This window comes from Rhincodon typus, chromosome 8 (assembly GCF_021869965.1).
Source record: "Rhincodon typus isolate 14 chromosome 8, sRhiTyp1.1, whole genome shotgun sequence".
NCBI lineage: Eukaryota > Metazoa > Chordata > Chondrichthyes > Orectolobiformes > Rhincodontidae > Rhincodon > Rhincodon typus.
Genome location: NC_063339.1, coordinates 1141579 through 1161743, shown reverse-complemented (window position 1 = coordinate 1161743; position 20165 = coordinate 1141579). Strand labels below are relative to the sequence as shown.

General features: G+C 46.2%; 1 protein-coding gene across 1 annotated transcript in view; it reads left to right on the top strand.

The window, feature by feature from the left end:
• Nucleotides 1-20165, top strand: part of LOC109925627 (intraflagellar transport protein 43 homolog) — a 32069-nt gene that overhangs the window by 10398 nt on the left and 1506 nt on the right. The window contains exons 4-5 of the mRNA XM_048600169.1: nucleotides 3474-3549; nucleotides 4403-4465. Coding sequence (XP_048456126.1) covers nucleotides 3474-3549; nucleotides 4403-4465 — 139 coding nt within the window. The remainder of the gene's footprint in view (nucleotides 1-3473; nucleotides 3550-4402; nucleotides 4466-20165) is intronic.

The following is a 20165-nucleotide window of genomic DNA, read 5'->3' as shown; positions in this document are numbered from 1 at the left end:
AACACCAGTATAAAGTTAGCTCACTGCCCAGGTAAACACCAGTATAATGTTAGCTCACTGCCCAGGTAAACACCAGTATAATGTTAGCTCACTGCCCAGGTAAACACTGGTTCAAGCATGGGCTTGATTTAGGCTGAGAATGGCGATACAGCGGGTGGAGGTTGGGTTAGTTTTGAAGTTCAGGACACAGATTCCCCAAAAAGGTGATTAAGAACTCATAAATGATTTTAAGATAGTATTAATTTCTTTTAGGAATTGCACTTTTGATGTGCTGCGTAATCTAGCCAGGTAGGAAGGATGAGAACAGGTGAGAAGGCCCAGCTCAGAGCAATACCTGGGGGAATCAGAGGTAATGGTGAGAGTGTAGGGCCAACATATTCCAGGAAAGGCAAAGGATGGGACCAACAGGACCAGAGAACCCAGAATGTCAAAGGATGTACAGGATTGCATAAGAGGGAGAAAGGTAAGTTTATCATAGATACGAAAAACTAAAAACAATGGATGCCATAGGGGAATATCGAAAATGTAGGGGGTTGCTTAAAAAAGAAATTAGGAGAGCAAAGAGGAGATGTGAGAAAACACTGGTGAGTAACATTAAGGACAATTCAAAGGTATTTTGTGAGGATTTTAGGGATAAGAGAATCACCAGGGAATGGTAGAGCTCATTAGCAAAATGTAGAGAAGTGTGAGGTGATGCATTTTAGTCAGAAGAACATTGAAAGCCAACATGAAATGGTGGGTACAATTTTAAAGGGGGTGCAGGAGCAGAGGGAACTGGATGTATATGTGCACAGGTCAACAGGTGACAGATAGAGAGAGCAGTTAATAAAGCACATAGCATCCTCAGCTTTATTACTAAGGTTGTAGAATATGAGAGCAGGGAGGTGATATCGAACATGTACAAGACACCTGTTAGACCTCAGCTGGATTATTGTCTACAGTTGTGGGCACTACATTATATGCAAGACATGAATGCCTTGGAGAGAGTGCTGAAGTGATTTACAGGAATGGTTCCAGGAATGAGAAATTTCAGCAATAAGGACAGCCTGAGGAAGGTGGGACCGTTCTCCCTGGAAAGAAAAAGGCTGAGAGGAGATTTGATAAAGAATTTCAAAACCATGAGTGGGCTGGACAGAGTAGAGAGAGAGAAACTGTTCCCATTTGTAAAAGGAACGAGAATGGGAGGGCAGAGATTGAAAGTGACGTGTAAACAAAGCAAGAGCATTGTTAGAAAAGGCATTTTCACACAGCGAGTATTTAGGGTGTGGAATGTGGTGTAGGCAGGTTCAATTGAGGCATTCAGGAGGAGAATTAGATGATTATTTGGGTAGAAATTGTGTGGGGAAAGGCAGGAAGTTGGCATGAGGTAATAAAACCAGTGCTGGCATAATAGGCTGAATGGCCTCCTGTCCAATAACAAATCTTTGATACTGTGATTCAGTTTGGAAGACATAGCTGACATTTTAAAAGGGTATTTGTATTTATTTTCACTGTAGAAAAGGACAGAATAGGTATTGAAAACAGGGAGGGGACTGTAATGCTTGCTAATAATCAATTTGCTTTGGGAGTGAGGAGGTATTAGTGGTTTTACCAGGGTTGAAGGTGCATAAGTCACCAGGCCCAGATGAGATGTGTGCAGGGCTGCTGTGGGAGGCAGGGGTGGAGATTACAGAGGCTCTAACATAAATATTCAAATCCTCTCTGGCCACAGGAGAACTTGAGGACAGCTAATCTGGTGCTGTTATTCAAAAGGGATGGTAGATATAAACCAGGCTACAGGCTAGTGAGTCTAAATTCTGCAGTAGGAAAACTATTGGAAAAGAATCTGAGGGACAGAATTAATCCCCGCTTAAGGAAGCAAGGATTAATTAAGGAAAGTCAACATGTCTTTGTCAGGGAGATCGTGTCCAATAAATTTGATTGAATTTTGTGAGGAGGTGACTAGATGTGTAGGTGAGGGTTGTGCAGTTATTATTATCAACATGGACTTTAGTAAGACTTTTCACCAGGCCTCACATGGGTCCATGGCATCCAGGGCTATTTGGTAAATTGGATCCAAAATTGTCTTAGTGGCAGGAGGCAGAGGGTGATGGTTGAAGGGTGCTACACTATAGGAAGGATGTGATTGCACTGGAGGGGATCTGATTGAGGTTTACAAAGTTCTGAGAGGCATAGGCAGAGAAGGTGGAAGCCTGTGTTGAATGACATAGGATTCATTGCTGGGTCTTTTGTGTAAGTTAATGATCTAGGCATGAATGTAAGAAGTAAGTTTGCAGACAACACAAAAACTAATGTGGTAATTAGCAAGGAGGAAAACCTTAGACTACAGGATGATATAGACAGGCCGGACGAGATGGGCTGAATGATAACAGATGATATTTAATTCTGAAAATGCATTTTGGAAGGATTAGCAAGGCAAGAGTGTACACGATGAATGGTAGGACCCTGGGAAGTATAGAGGATCAGAGGGACTTTGCTGTACATGTCCATAGCTCCTTCAAGGCAGCAGGATAGGTCAGAAAGATGGTGAAGAAGGCATATGGGATACTTGCCTTTATTAGTTAAAGCATTGAATATAAGAGCAAGGAGGTTTTGATGAATCTGTATATAACATTAGTTAGGTCACAGCCAGAGCACTGTGTGCAGTTCTGGTCCTACACTATAGGAAGGATGTGATTGCACTGGAGGGGATCTGATTGAGGTTTACAAAGTTCTGAGAGGCATAGGCAGAGAAGGTGGAGAGAAACCTTTCCCCTATGAGAGGGGTCAGTAGCCTGTTTTAAGATAACAAGCAGGAGGCTTAGAAAGGACTTGAGAAAAAGAATCTTTCATCCAGAGGGTGGTGGGGATCTGGAATTCACTGCCTGAAAGGGTGGTAGAGGCAGAATCCCTCGAGACATTTAAAAACTATGGGCACTTGGAACACTTCAGCTTACAAGGCTGTGAGCAAGTGCTGGAATGTGGAATTGGAATAGATGGATATTTGATGATTGGCATGGACACAATAGGCTGAAGGGTTCCTTTCTGTGGAAACTTTATGACTCTCGATGCCTCTTTCATTTATGAGTTGTATAATGTCTTGGAGCTGGAAGCAAGTGGCTCAAGAATCATCCAATCAAGGAACAAAGAGTTAGTTAGCTTTCCAGTTAGCTGGGCAGGGAGAGGATTGAGATAATGGACTGCCTCAGTGCCCAGGGGAGGGAGCTGGGAAACAGTGAAACCTGGAGGGAGCTGTTACCCATTGTTCAGACATATTGGTGTTGGAATGGGAAACTCGTGTGGGATGGGAGGTGGAATGGGATATGAGGCTACAGTGGGATTGAGATAAGGAAGGTTGGTTAGAATGGGATTGGGATAACAACACAAACCTTGGACAGTACATGTCTCACAGAGCTTGACAGCTCAACAGGGAAATTGGGAGCAGTAATTTAAGGGAGTGAGGATTGAGCTTGAACTCATATCCGTTTTCTCAGCATTCAGGTGAACCGAGTAATGACGTATCGAGACCTGGACAATGACTTAATGAAATATGGAGCTTTCCAAACTCTGGTGAGTGTCAGTACCTCCCACAGTGCACAGGAGTGTGCTTTGAGCAAGGACTATTCCAATTCTAATCTTACCAGTCTCTGAGCTTCCACACTAAATAGACCTGAGCTTACCCGAACCCTTTCTGTAGCCTTACTCACACTAAGTCCTGTTCAATAAACAGCCTTTTCTTTCATGGGATGTGGGCATTGCCGGCTGGGCCAGAATTTATTGCCCATCCGTAGTCTCATGGAGAAGATGGTGATGAGCTGCTTCCTTAAACCATTATAGACCTTGGTGGGTAGTTCAGCTCCCACAATGCTGTTAGGGAGGAAATTCCAGGATGACAGTGAAGGAATGGTGATATATTTCCCAGTTAGGATGGTAAGTGGCTTGGAGGGGACCTGTATTAGCTCCCAATCTAGTACATCTCGGTTTTATCTTCTCTGTTTACAAATGTCTCCATGGGTTTCCCCTCCCTGTCTCTTGTATTCCTCTCTCGCCCCACTATTCCCCGAGATATGTGTGCTGCTTTAGTTTGGCCCCTAATTTTCTTCACATAAACAATGGTGACCATGCCTTCAGCTGCTTGGAACCTAAGCTCCAAATTCCTTCCCTCAACACCCTGTCTCTCTATGTCTATCCCCTGTATGATGCATCTTTACACTTAGTTCTTTGACCAATCTATTGGCCATCCAATATCTCATCATGGGGCTTTGTATCAAATAGGTTTGGCTAATGCTTCTGTGAATCCTGTCTGGATGTTTGACCATGTTAGTGCATGAAGTAACTGCAAGGTGTTAGAATGTATGTTTTGTAGCTGGACTGCATTTCGGAGTGTGGGGAACTGACCTGACTGTCTGTGTGTCTCTATTAGGATGGTGATATTGACCTGAAGTTGCTGAGCCGTGTGCTGTCAGCGGAGCAGGAGGTCAGAGAGGTGAGCCTGAGGAACACGGGGAATATAAAGTGACCCATTGGCAGCAGAGAGCAGCCAGGTGTAAGCTGACAGTTGGCCTGGACCAGGGAGGGAGCATCAGCCTCACCAAGCGGGCTTTGTGATGGGGGATCCACCACAGAACCACTGCTGTCAATTCATAGACTGGAAAACCTATCAACCAATTGATTGAAGACACTGGGAAGTAATCCCTAGATTCCTTTGGGAACATGAACACAGAAATTAGGAGTAGGAAGAGGCCATTTGGCCCCTCAAGCCTGCCGTGCCTTCATTATGATCATGGGTAATCTGGCTGTGTCTTCTATTCCTCATTCTTGCCTTGTCCCGATAACTTAGATCCCCTTGTCACCCAAGAGTAGAACAACTTCTGCCTTAAAGTCATTCAGTGAATCAGACTCGACTGCTCCCTGCAGAAGAGAATTCCAATCATTCAAGATACTCTGAAAAACACATCATCTCAATCCCACATCTCCCGCACCTCATCCCTCACACCCCGTCCACGCAATAAAAACCAAAAAAGAATCCCCCTCGTCCTCACGTACCACCCCACCAACCTCCGGATCCAACGCATCATCCTCCGACACTTCCGCCATCTGCAATCCGACCCCACCACCAAAGACATCTTTCCCTCCCCACCCTTATCTGCTTTCCGGAGGGACAACTCTCTCCGTGACTCCCTTGTCCGCTCCACACTCCCCTCCAGCTCCACCACACCCGGCACTTTTCCCTGCAACCGCAGGAAGTGCTACACCTGCCCCCATACCTCCTCCCTCACCCCCATCCCAGGCCCCAAGAAGACTTTCCACATCAAGCAGATGTTCACCTGCACATCTGCCAATGTGGTATACTGCATCCGCTGTACCCGGTGTGGCTTCCTCTACATCGGGGAAACCAAGCGGAGACTCGGGGACCGCTTTGCAGAACACCTACGCTCGGTTCGCAATAAACAACTGCACCTCCCAGTCGCGAACCATTTCAACTCCCCCTCCCATTCCTCAGACGACATGTCCATCCTTGGCCTCCTGCAGTGCCACAATGATGCCACCCAAAGGTTGCAGGAACAGCAACTCATATTCCTCTTGGGAACCCTGCAGCCCAATGGTATCAATGTGGATCTCTGTCTGTGTCCTCTTAAAGCGGCAATGCTCTTGTGTGATACACTCACTTATTTGGAATGTTTTCTTTAAACCTGGAACTTCTGGAATTCTTCTCCACACCATGAGGGTCAGAAATGAGCTGCTACTACCTTGTGTTATTTACTCCCTCTATGTGATAATGGGTCAGGATTGTTTGAGTTAATTTGCAACCACCAATCCTTCTTTATTTTTTCTTTGTCTTGGTCCATTTGCTGATTAATGGGAGAGATAGACAACAGGAGAGTATAGACACAAAAACAAGGTTACTGGAAAAGCTCAGCAGGTTTGGCAGCATCTGTGAAGGAAAAGACAGAGTTAATGTTTCAGGTCCAGTGACCCTTCCTCAGAGGAGAGTATAGACAACAGGAGAGTATCTACAGAAGGATGGTGTTCTAGATAACAGGAAGGTTTATTACATTTCATCACTAATAATGACCTTAGGGAGATGCTGCAGATCTATCTGCTCCTTCTGAAAGCTGGAGGAGAGCTCCTAGTCTCCACCCACATTCTGTGTAATGACATTAGCGAATGGGAGTTGAAGTCATAAAAACATAAGAACCAGGAGCTGGAGTAGGCCTCTGGCCCTTTGAGCCTGCTCTGCCATTCAATAAGATGATGGCTGATCTTTTCATGGCCTCAGTTCCACTTACCCACCCTCTCACCATAACCCTTAATTCCTTTACTATTCAAAAATTATCTATCTTAGCTTTAAAAACATTCAGTGAGGAAGCCTCAACTACTTCACTGGGTGGGGAATTCCACAGATGCATAACGCTTTGGGTGACAAAGTTTCTCCTCAACTCAGTGCTAAATCTGCTCCCACTTATTTGGAGGCTATGCCCCCTAGTTCTAGTTTCCCAGTGGAAACAACCTCCCTGCTTCTATCTTATCTATTCCCTTCATAATTTTATATGTTTCTATAAGATCCCCCCTCATTCTTCTAAATTCCAATGACTATAGTCCCTGTCCACACAATCTCTCCTCAGAAGCCAACTTTCTCAACTCTAGAATCAACTCAGTGAACCTCCTCTGCACCCCCTCCAGGGCCAGTCCATCCTTTCCCAAGTAAGGAGACCAAGACTGTACACAGTACTCCAGGTGTGGCCTCACCAGCACCCTATACAGCTACAGCATAACCTCCCTGTTTTTAAACTCAATCCCTCTAGCAATGAAGGACAATATTCCATTTGCCTTCTTAATTACCTGCTGCACCTGCAAACCAACGTTTTGTGATTGATGCACAAGGACACCAAGGTCCATCTGCACAGCAGCATGCTGCAATTTTTTACCATTCAAGTAATAGTCCCTTTTACTTTTATTCCTACCAAAATGGATGACTTTACATTTATCAATATTGAGTTCCATCTGCCAGGCTTTTGCCTACTCACTTTAACTATCTATATCCCTCTGCAAACTTTCAGAGTCCCCTGCACACTTTGCTCTACCACTCATCTTAGTGTCATCAGCAAGCTTTGAGACACTACATGTGGTCCCCAACTCCCAAATTCCCGATGTAAATTGTAACCAATCCTCTGTCCATGCTAATACATTGCCTGTAACGCCGTGCACCTTTATCTTACGCAGCAGCCTTTTGTGTGGCACGTTGTCGAATACCTTTCAGAAATTCAAATTCACTGCACTGATAATGTCTTCCAATTATAGAATTCCAATAAGTTAGTTAAGTATGACTTGCCTTTCATTAACCCATGAGTCCATGCTGCGTCTACCCAATGGGATAATTTCTGTCTGGATGTCTTACTATTTCTTCTTTGATAGATTCAAGCATTTTCCCCATTACAGAAGTTAAGCTTAGCGGTCTATAATTCTCCATCTTTTGTCTACCTCCTTTTTTGTACAGTGGTGTCACATTGGCTACTTTCCAATCTGCTAGAACTACCCCAGAGTCCAGCAAATTTTGGAAAATTACCACAAGTGCATTTGCCATTTCTCCCGCGATCTCTTTGAGTACCCTGGGCAGCATTCCATCTGGGCCAGGAGACTTGTCTACTTTTAGCTCCATTAGCTTGCCCAACACTACTACTTTCGCAATAACGATCGTTTCTAGGTCCTCACCTTCCTTAGTCTCTTTGTCATCAATTACTGGCAAGTTATTCGTGTCCTCCACTGGGAAGATCGACACAAAATACCTGTTTGATGCCTCGGCTATTTCCTCATTTCCCATGATTAAACCCCACTTCTCATTCTCTAACAGACAATGTTTACATTAGCCGGTCAGAACCAAAACCTCCTCAAGCTTTCTGTCAGTCAGCGAGCTGCAGTACACAGTGCACATTTGTGAGGCCGAGCTACAAACCAACAACACATTCACCGAGGTGTATGAGAATGGGCCTCAGTCTAAACACCCCGAAAATAAAAGTTCTTGACCAGCCTCTCCCCTCAAACACTGACCTCCCCCCCCCAACACAACCATCATCCTGCAGCAAGCCCTTGGACAACGTGGATCATTTCCCATACCTCAGGAGTCTGTCAGCGTGAGCAGGCTTGACAGTGAAATCCAATCTAGGCCTGAACCGTCAGTCTTTCTGCTCCTATGATGCTGCTTGGCCTGCTGTGTTCATCCAGCCCTGCACCTTGTTGTCTCTCATTAACTCCAGTGCATTGTTCAGTCACCTGGGGAACCGTGTTCAAAGTCTGAGACCTCAGACCCTGCCCCAATCTCATGGTCTACAGAGCAGCTGTAGTCCCACCCTCATGTATGCATCAGAAATATGGGCCATAAGACATAGGAGCAGAAATTAGGCCATTCGGCCCATCGAGTCTGCTCCGTCATTCAATCATGGCTGATAAGTTACTCAACCCCATTCTCCTGCTTTCTCCCCATAACCCTTGATCCCCTTAATAATCAAGAACCTATCTATCTCAGTCTTAAATATACTCAATGACCTGCCTCCACAGCCCCCTGTGGCAGTGAGTTCCATAGATTTACCACTCTCTGGCTGAAGAAGTTTCTCCTTATCTCCGTTCTAAAATGTCTTCCCTTTACTGTAAGGCTGTGCTCTCGGGTCCTAGTCTCTTCTACCAATGGAAGCATCTTCCCAACATCCACTCTGTCTAAGCCTCTGTGTTCTGGAAGTTTCACTCAGATTCCCCCCTCATCCATTGAGTACAGACCCAGAGTCCTCAGCTGTTCTTCATATGACAAGCCCTTTACCCCCAGGATCATTCTTGTAAACCTCCTTTGGACCCCCTCCAATACCAGCACATCCTTCCTTAGATACAGGACTCAAAACTACTTTCAATATTCCAAATGCAGTCTGACGAGACCCTTATACAGCCTCAACAGCACATCTTTGCTCATATTCTAGCTCCCTTGAAATGAATGCTAGCATTACATTTGCCTTCCTAACTGCCAACTGAACCTGCACGTTAACCTTAAAAAAAAAACCTGAACTGGGACTCCCTTTGTCATTCAGTTTTCTGAAGTCTTTCCCCATTTAGAAACTAGCCTATGCCTCTATTCTCCTTACCAAAGTGTATAACCTCACATTTCCCTACATTGTATTCCATCTGCACCCACTGTCCCAGCCTGTCCAAATCCTTCTGCAACCCCCTCACTTCCTCAACACTACATGTCCCTCCACCTATCTTCATGTCATCTGTAAACTCAGCAAAAATACCCTCAGTCCTTTGTTCAGATTGTTAATGTATAACGTGAATAGTTGTGGTCCCAACACTGACCCTGTGGAACTCCACTAACCACCAGCTGCCATCCTGAAAAAGATCCCTTTATCCCCACTCCCTGCCTCCTGCCAGTCAGCAAACCCTCTGTGTGTACCAGCACCCTGCCCTGAACACTAAGCTGAGCAAGATGACAGCTCTGTTGTTTCCTGGATTATCATTTGCCCCTTTATTGAACAATCGTGTCACAGTTGTAATCTTCCCATCACTAAGAACTAATCCTGTGTTCAGAGAGGCGTGGAAAATTTTGGGAATCTTAATCCTTTTCCAACTTAATGTGAACCTTGTCATGTTATGATCACTATTTGCAAATGCTCCCTGACTCGGAAGATCTCCACTTCGCCTGCCATATTTCCTTGGGACAGATCCAGCACAGCCTGTCCCTGGTAACACTGGAAATATACTGTTCCACAAAGCCCTCCCAAACACAATATCGGCATTCCTGCCTTTCCATACCCAATCTATCCTGGGGTAACTAAATTCACCAATCATCACGTTTCTACTTTGTCTTGTGGATTTCCATAAACTGCCGACAAATGCTTTCTTCTACATGCTCCCCATTATTTGGAGTTCTATAATAAATTCGCAGCAAGGTCACCACTCCTTTCCTGTCTCTCACCTCCAACCATATAGATTTTTTTCTCTATTCATTTATTGCCTGTCCCTAGTTGCCCTTGAGAAGGTGGGGGTGAGCTGCCTTCTTGAACTGTTGCAGTCCTCCTGCTGTAGGTTGACCCACAATGCCCTTAGGGAGGGAATTCCAGGATTTGACCCAGCAACAGTGAAGGAACAGCGATATATTTCCAAGTTGGGATGGTGGGTGACTTGGAGGGGAACGTGCAGGGGGCAGTGTTCCCATGTTTCTGCTGCCCTTGTCCTTCTAGATGGAAGTGGTCGTGGGTTTGGAAGGTGCTGCCTGAGGATCTTTGGTGAATTTCTGCAGTGCATCTTGTAGATGGTACACACTGCTGCTACTGAGCGTCAGTGGTGGAGGGAGTGGATGCTGTGGATGTGGTGCCAATCAAGCGGCTGCTTTGTCCTGGATGGTGTCAAGCTTCTTGAGTGTTGTTGGAGCTGCACCCATCCAGACAAGTGGGGAGTATTCCATCACACTCCTGACTTGTGCCTTGTAGATGGTGGACAGGCTTTGGGGAGTCAGGAGGTGAGTTACTCGCCACAGTATTCCCAGCTTCTGGCCTGTTCTTGTAGCCCCTGTGTTAATGTGGTGAGTCCAGTTGAGTTTCTGGTCCATGGTAACCCCCAGGATGTTGATAGTGGGGGATTCAGTGATGGTAACACCATTGAATGTCAAGGGACGGTGGTTAGATTGTCTCTTATTGGTGATGGTCATAGCCTGGCACTTGTGTGGCGCGAATGACATTTACCACTTGTCAGCCCAAGCCTGGATATTGTCCAGGTCTTGTTGCATTTGAACACGGACTGCTTCAGTATCTGAGGAGTCATGAATGGTGCTGAACATTGTGCAATCATCGGCGAACATCCCCACTTCTGACCTAATGATGGAGGGAAGGTCATTGATGAAGCAGCTGAAGATGGTTGGGTCGAGGACACTACCCTGAGGAACTCCTGCAGAGATGCCCTGGAGCTGAGATGATTGACCTCCAACAACCACGACCATCTTCCTATGTGTCAGGTATGACTCCAACCACTGGAGAGTTTGTCCCCCGATACTCACTGATTCCAGTTTTGCCAGGGCTCCTTGATGTCACACTCAGTAGAATGTAGCTTTGATGTTAAGGACTGTCACTCTCACCTCACCTCTGGAATTCAGCTCTTTTGTCCATGTTTGAACCGAGGCTGTAATGAGGTCAGGAGCTGAGTGGCCCTGATGGAACCCAAACTGGGCATCACTGAGCAGGTTATTGCTGAGCAGGTGCTGCTTGATTGCACTGTTAATGACACCTTCCATCACTTTACTGATGATCGAGAGGAGACTGATGGGGCGGTAATTGGCCGAGTTGGATTTGTCCTGCTTTTTGTGTACAGGACATACTTGGGCAATTTTCCACATAGTCAGGTATACCAGTGTTGTAACTGTACTGGAACAGCTTGGCTAGGGGAGCGGCTAGTTCTGGAGCACAAGTCTTCAGTACTGTTGCCGGAATGTTGTCAGGACCCATAGCCTTTGCAGTATCCAGTGTCTCTAACCGTTTCTTGATATCACATGGAGTGAATTGAAATGGCTGAAGACTGGTATCTGTAATACTGGGGACCACTGGAGGAGGCAGAGATGGATCATCCACTCGGCACTGTTGGGCTAAGATTGTTGTGAATGCTTACCTGATCTGGTGATACATGTGACTCCAGACCCACAGCAATGTGGTTGACTCATAACTGCCCTCTGGGCAATTAGGGATGGGCAATAAATGCTGAGCCAGTGACTTCCTCATCCTGTGAATGGATAAAGAAAAAAAATGCTGGGGACCATTGGAGGAGGCCGAGATGGATCACCTACTCGGTGCTTCTGGCTGAAGATTGCTGCAAATGCTTCAGCCTTATCTTTTGCACTGATGTGCTGGGCTCTTCCATCATTGAGGATGGGGATATTTGTGGAGCTTCCTCCTCCAGCGAGTTGTTTAATTGTCCACCACCATTCATGACTGGATGTGGCAGGACTGCAGAGCTTAGATCTGATCTGTTGGTTGTGGGATCACTTAGCTCTGTCTATCACTTGCTGCTTTCGCTGTTTGGTGTGCAAGTAGTCATGTTTGTTGGCTTCACCAGGTTGATTCCTCATCTTCAGGTATGCCTGGTGCTGCTCCTGGCATTCCCTCCTGCACTCTCCATTGAACCAGGGTTGGTCCCCTGGCTTGATGGTAATGGTTGAGTGGGGGATATGCCGGGCCATGAGGTTACAGATTATGCTGGAGTACAATTCTGCTGCTGTTGACGGCCCACAGTGCCTCATGGATGCCCAGTCTTGAGTTGCTAGATCTTGCAAAGTCTGTCCCATTTAACACAGTAATAGTGCCACACAACACGATGGAGATTGTTCTCAATGTGGAGGCGAGGCTTTGTCTCCACAAGGATTGTGCAATGGTCACTCTTACCGATACTGTCATGGACAGATGTAACTGCAGCAGGCAGATTGGTAAGGATGAGATCAAGTATATTTTTCCCTCTTGTTGGTTCCCTCACCACCTGCTGCAGACCCAGTTGAGCAGCTATGTCCTATAGGACCTGACCAGCTCGATCAGTAGTACTGCTGCTGAGCCACTCTTGGTGGTGGACATTGAAATCCCCCACCCAGAGTACACTTTGTGCCCTCACCATCCTCAGTGCTTCCTCTAAGTGCTGTTCAACGTTGAGGATTACTGATTCATCAGCTGAGGGAGGATGGTATGTGGTAATCAGCAGGAGGTTTCTTTACTCATGTTTAACCTGAAGCCATGAGACTTCATGGGGTCCGGTGTCAATGTTGAGGACTCCTGGAGGAGCTCCCTCCCAACTGTATCCCACTGTGCCACCCCCTGTACTGGGTCTGTGCTGCCTGTGGGACAGGACATATCCAGGGATGGTGATGGTGGTGTCTGGGACCTTGTCTGTAAGGTATGATTCTGTGAGTATGACTATGTCAGGCTGTTGCTTAACTAGTCTGTGATAGACCTCTCCCAATTTTGGCTCTAATCCCCGGATGTTAGTGAGGAGGACTTTGCAGGGTCGACAGGGCTGTTTCTGCCGTTATCTTTTCCAGTGCCTAGGTCAATGCCAGGTGATCCATCCAGTTTGATTTCTTTGAGTCTTTGTAGCAATTGGTACAACTGAGTGGCTTGCTCGGCCATTTCAGAGGGCAACTGAGACGCAACCACATTGCTGTGGGTCTGGAGTCACATGTAGGCCAGACCAGGTGAGGGTGCCAGATTTCCTCCCCTGAAGGGGATTAGTGAATCAGATGGGTTTTTCTGACAATTGAAAATGATTTCATGGTGATCAGTAGGTTCTTAATTCCAGAATTTTTGTTTAATTATTGAACTGAAATTCTACCATTTGCCATGGGATTCGAACCCAGGTCCATGGAACATTAGTTTGGTTTCTGGATTAATAGTCTCATGATAATACCACTGGTCCATTGCCTACCCTATAGATACATAGATTCCAATTTCAGAGCTGTATCTTGTTCAAGGGCTATGATACTATCTTTGATCAAGACTGTTAGAGCTTCTCCTCTTTTACCCATCCTGTTTCTGCTAAAAAGCCTTATAAACCCAATGTTAACAACCAGTCCTGTTCTGGGTTGAGCCACGTTTGTATTAATGCTACTATGTCATACCACCCTGAGTAATTTCTGTTTCCAGTTTCCCAACCGTGTTCACTATATTCCAGCATTTTCATACAAACCTTTATCTCGTTTTTGCTCATTGGAAAGCGATCATTTTTTGTTCACTGTGAAACTCAAACCTTCCCTAATTTCCCTTATCCTATTCCCCATCTCCCCTCTTCTTCCCTCTCTGCTACTTCCAAATCTAGGCCCATTAGTCACCCCAGCCTTACAAGTTTCAATCCAACCCCACTATACTGTTTACTCTCTTAGATTAGTTCCATTTCCGAACAACTAAAGCCCATCTCTTCTGAAGAGCTTTCTCCTTTCTCAAACATGATCCCAATGTCTCAAAAATCCAAAGCCATCCCCCTAAACCATCCCTCAAGTTAAGTATTTGCCTCACTGACCTGCCTTTGCCTAATGGTGAAACTGATCCCCAAGACCCCCAAGCTTTTTATGTTGTTGGTTCCCACATGAACCATCACCCACCCACCCCCTTTCTAGAAGTTTATCCAGTCATTGTCCTGAGCCCTTGCACCTGGAGGCAACAGATGATACAGAACTCATGATCTTGGCTGCACACTCATCTTGTCTATCCCTCAAACTATTGAGTCACCCACAACTATTCCTTTTTAACCTGCCCCCTACCAGCCTCTTTCTCTTTCCCCAGAGTAGCCTTGGGCACCACAGTACTGAGATCTTCCCTCCAGTCATCCACCCCCAACTCAGGCATGTTGGTCAAGAAATAGGCATCTAACATTTCAGACAGGTCCAATTCAAATAATAAATCCGCAATATTTAAAAAAAGTACAAGTCTCAGTGATGGTGACCATGAAACTATCACTGACTGTAATAATCCATCCTTACCCAGTCTGACCTACATGTGACTCCAGACCCACAGCAATGTGAGTGACTCTCAAATGCCCCATGAAAGGGCTGAGCTGGTCTCTCTGTGGGGCTATTGGGGATGGACAACAAGTCCTTGCCTTGCCATTGATGCTCACATTGCATGGAGAAACAGTGAAGGACGTTTGATAATAGCAAGAGAACGCAGGGTGGTGGAGGCATTTTGGAAACTTCAAAGCTTGCAGAGGTAATGATGGGCTGAATTGCTTCATTTCCTTCACCATTATTCTAGGATTTTAAATAAAACTGTAACAGAAAATGAATTGTTTTATCAGCCCTGATGTTTGGAGCAGATTGCTCTGTCATTTGTGAAGATCTCTGGACAATGTTTGAGGTTTAAGAATGCGCACAGAGTCTGGGAGCAGCTACCCAAAGGGACAACTTTCTGTAGAAGTACCATCACTTCAACATTTCTCCCCAGCCCGCACGCCACGGCATGACCTAAGCTCATAAAAATATCAGCATTAATCTTTGAATTAGCTATTTGTAGAGAGTGCCAACAAATTCAAAATTATAAACTACTTATCTTCACACAAAAGCTTTGAGTGTGCTCAGAAAATAAAACAAAATATCAGCAAGGAATATTAAGTTTGGAGGAATTGAAAGTTTCCCACTTGTAAAATGGAGCAAGATTTCCTGAGGGAGTCAGGTACCAAATTGTTAATTACATCTTTGAAAGACCTGCTCCCAATAGGTTCAGCTCTGAACAGCTTTTGCTAATAAAGCAATGAGGCTTTCTCTTTCTCTTGCCTTGTTACTCATCCTGTGTCTTGGCTTCCTTCCTTTTACACAACAATACAGCCCCGGGACCTGGAGTCCTCTGGGGGACTGAGACCAGGGCAGCGTTCTGATCAGAGCAGGAGCACGCTTGTAAATGTGAAAGGGTGAGATAAGACACTGCCGGAGACAAGGGACCTGCTCCATCCCAGGGGATATTGAGAAATTTGCAGCTCTTTTGAAAGAGATGGATGAGATTAAATCCCTCCCTTTTTCTTATTGACACTCCAAGATGAAAAGGAAGTTGTCATTGACTTCTCCCTGGAATCTGTGTTTGCTGTGGGACGCAGTGACCGCAGAAAATTCCACAGCAGCATATCACACAGCCTGGTCCCCAAGGTGACATAGTCAGGTCAGAGCTCTAGGAGGCAGGGAGTTTTAGCTGTCTGTCTCCCAGAACCCAGACCCGGTCAGCTCTACAAACAATAAAAATGAAAACCATGATGTTTGAAATTAAACCAGACTCGGTCCCCCTTGCCATCAGCTAGAACTGCATTGTGGAAAGCCTGGAAGGGGAGAGGGGATTGGAGACCAGGGGAAAGAACACAGACTCCAGAATAAGCAATGAACACTCCAGTCCAATAACCTGGTCCAGCAGGAGGTAGATATAACTTTTGTGGCTAAAGGGATCAAAGGAATGGAGTGGGGTGGGATTAGTACATTGAGCTCAATGATCAGTATTGAGTGGGGAAGCAGGCTTGAGGGGGTGAGTAGCCTACTCCTGTAGGATTCTGCTGCCCTCTTGTTTTGGACAATCAACTCCCCTCAACAGAGGAATAGTTCCCTCTATCAACAAATCCTTTAATCATAGGATTCCATGGCCATTCAGCCCAGCGTGTTTATACAAGCCAGCAAGGAGCCATCCAGCTTAATCCCAGTGTCCAGCTTCTTATGCTGTTGCGCTGTTGCTGCAGACCCTTTGAAAGGTGAACCTGGTTGTTTTTAACAGTGACATGGGTCCCTGCCACCACTGACCTTTTAACTATTAAATACCTGAGCCCCAGAACCCTCGGGGAATAACCATCATTCATCAACTATCCCCTCATCATTCTCCCAATAACATGAAATTGTGCCAGCTGCTCACTCCTGTGTTTGCAAAGCACAGCTGGGCCTTCCTGCTCTAATTCAGCTTCTCATAATTTTATCCAACTCAACTAAAGCTCCTCTCAGCTTCCGTGATACCAAAGAAAACAATCCCAGTCCATCCCATCTTTCCTCAAAAAAAAGCAAAAGGACTGTGAATGCTGGAAATCAGAAACAAAGGCAGAAATTGTTGGAAAAGCTCAGCAGGTCTGGCAGCATCTGTGGAGAAGAAACAGAGTTAACATTTCGGGTCTGGTGACCCTTCCTCAGAACTGGACCCGAAACGTTAACTCTGATTTTTTTCTCCACAGATGCTGCCAGATCTGGTGAGCTTTTCCAGCAACTTCTGTTTTTGTTCCTCACCACTGAAATTCTCTGGTGTTTGGAATGTGATTGTGAATCTCTTCTCACATCCACTTGGGATCACATTGTTCCTGTAATCTAGTGAGTACAGCTTTACCTAGTGCTTCCACTCAGCTCTGAGTGAGTATTTTACACAGCTCTTTGCTCTTGGTTTCTGTGCCTCTGCTAATGAAGGTGTAGATTTTGTAGAACTCCTTAACTGCTTTATTTGCTCATTCAGAAATCTGGGGCCATGCCCCTCGAGGTCCCTTTGTTCCTCCGCACCTCTCCATATTCTCCCACTCTTTCAGTATTTTTAATTATCTTCAAACGTCTTAATCACGTCTCACATATTTAAACCTGAATCGTTGGTAGTTACCACAAACAGCAAAGGAGCCGGTTCTGAGCTCTGAAATCCCACTGGAAACAGCCATCTCCGTCACACTAACACCTGTCAACAGTTACCCTCACTTCCCATCACTAAGACAAGTTTGAATCCAATTCTGCTCAATCCCATTATCTTGTACTTTTCTGATTAGTCTGCCATGTGGGGCCATGCTGTTCTCATATTGGCAGGATGTGAACAGCGATGTCTCACAAGGATCTCTGTTTGACCCTCAATTAGTCATATTTATTTATTAACAATTTGGATAATGGCAGACAGAGTCTTAGAAGCAAATTTGCTGATGACACAAAGTGAGAAGGCATTGTAGACTGTGTAGAAGATAGCATAAAATTACAAAGGGATATTGATTAGGGCCAGGGAATCGATAACAGACCCATCCAGCCACCCCCCACTTCCCAACACCCTCCTCTGCCTCACCGAACTAGTCCTCACCCTTAATAACTTTTCCTTCAGTTTTCCCACTTTCTCCAAATCCAGGGGGTGGCCATGGGCACTCGCATGGGCCCCAGCTATGCCTGCCCATTTGTCGGTGATATCGAACAGTCCCTCTTCAGTATGTACACCGGTACTGTTCCCCAACTCTTCCACCGTTACATCGATACTGCATCGATGCAGCATCCTGCTCCTGGGTTGAACTGGAGCAGTTCATCGACTTCACTAACAACTTCCACACTGCCCTCAAATTTACTCGGTCTATCTCAGACACCTCCCTCCCCTTTCTTGACCTCTCTGTTTCTATTTCTGGCGACAGTTTCCGGACTGACATTTACTATAAATCCACAGACTCCCACAGTTACCTAGACTACACCTCCTCCCACACTGTATCCTGCAAAAACTCCATCCCATTTCCCAATTCCTCCATCTCTGTCGCATCTGCTCTGACGAGGAGACATTCCACTCCCAAGCATCCTGGATGTCCATCTTTTTCAGACAACATTCTTTTTCCACCCCTCAGTCATCCAGACAGCCCTCCACCGTGCCCCCTCCATTCCCCACTCCACAGCTCTTTACCACCCCCTCCCTCCAAAAATGATAAAGATAGGGTCTCCCTTGTCCTCACTTCCGACCCCAGCAGCCTCCACATCCAACGTATCATCCTCAAACACTTCTGCCAACTCCCATCAGACCCCACCACCCACAACATCCTCCACTCCCCACCCCTCTCTGCCTTCTAGAATGACCATTCCCTTGGCCACTCCTTGGTATGTGCCACAGTCCCCACCAACCACTCCAACCCGCCCAGTACCTTGTAACCAGAAAAGATGCAACACCTGTCCATACACCACCTCCCTCATCGCCATCCAGAGCCCAAAACAGCCCTTCCAGGTGAGACAGAGCTTCACCTGCATCTCCTCCAACCTCGTCTACTGCATCCTGTGTTCTCTACATCAGCGAGACCAAACATCGATTAGGTGACCATTTCACCGAGCATATTCGCCTGGCCCGTAACGGCCAGCCTAACCTCCCGATCATTGCCCATTTCAACTCCCCTTCCACCAACTCTCCCTCCCCAATCCCCCTCCACCAACTCTCCCTCCTACATGTCCGTCCTCAGGCTCCTCCAGTGTCACAGCGACTCAGAACGCAAATTTGAAGAACAACACCTTGTCTTCTGCCTGGGCACCCCACAGTCTGGAGGACTCAACATTGATTTCTCTAATTTCAAATAACCTTCCCATCCTGCCGTCAGCTCCCCTTTCAGCCCCGCATCCTCCTTTCCATTCCACCTTCTGACCCTCCCTTCCGGCACCAACAGATTCATTCTTCCCATTGACCAACCTGGTTGTACCTACTATTAGTGTCCACCCATTCCCTCTCCCCACCACCCCCATCTGCAGCTCCCCCTTGCCCCACAACCAGCCCTGAAGAAGGGTAATACCTACACATTGACTGTTCCTTTCCTCTAGATGCTCTTGGCCTGCTGTATTCTTCCAGCCTCCTGTTTGTCTACCTTGGATTCCAGCAGCTACAGTTTTTTTTGTCTCTAACTGTGGCAGGTGGAGTTCAATGGAAGCAAGTGTGAGGTTATTCATTTTGGACCAAGAAAAGATACATGACAGAACTTTCTAGATGGCATGATGTTAAATACAGTGGGTGCCCAAAGAGATTTGGGGTTCCAGTTGCATAGATCTTTAAAATGTCACCAAGAGATGTGGAAAATAAAAAAATATGTAATGGTAAAGGGAGCAAATAAATGCAGGTTGTTGATTTAACCATTATTATTTTTAAATGGCAATGGTTTCCACACCGTGACTGGGTTGGAAATGCTCAATCCTTTCCTCACTACATCACATCATGATGGTGTAGAATTCCATCGCCTCCACCATATCCCGACAGGATTGGACCTCAGGTCCCTCTGTTGAGTGTCCTCTTGCTTCTATTAAAAACGTGGCACATGTTCCACCCAATCGGAGACGCCAGACACCAGAATATTTCCCCTCACATGCAGTGAAAGGTGCAATATGTCCCAGATCCATCCCCTTTCCATCACAAGAATGAGACGTGCAAATGGAGGGCTGATGCGAGGAGGGGAGATTACACACATTAGCCCCGAGTTGGATAGAATTTTTATTGTTGAATAGTTGCGGGGAAGTGGCAATGACCCTGCCTCTAAACCAGGAGGCCCAGGAGAGAGAATTCCCACTAATGAAAGGATGAGGAAGGTGGTAGTGTTCATGTCTCGGAGCAAGGGGACAGTGCAAGCAGAGATAGACCAACACGGCCAGATACTGAAATAAACCAACAGGCCGCTCGGCCCATCAGGCCTGGACTGGGACCAGCGCACCAGAAACTACAGGGGGTCAGGGGTCAGGGGTGACAGGGGACAGGGAAGAAGGGAGGGGCAACGGACAAGAGTCGGAAAAGGAAATGACATCAAAGGGGCGGAAGTACACCACGCGAGGGGCGGAATTGACGTCATCGACAGCGACCGGTGCCCGGGAGAAAGGTGAAAACTCAAAAATATCAAAATATACAAAATCATCCAAATATATTTCACCCTCAAATAGAGAGAGAGAGAGAGAGAGAGAGACTGGGATAGAGAGAGAGAGA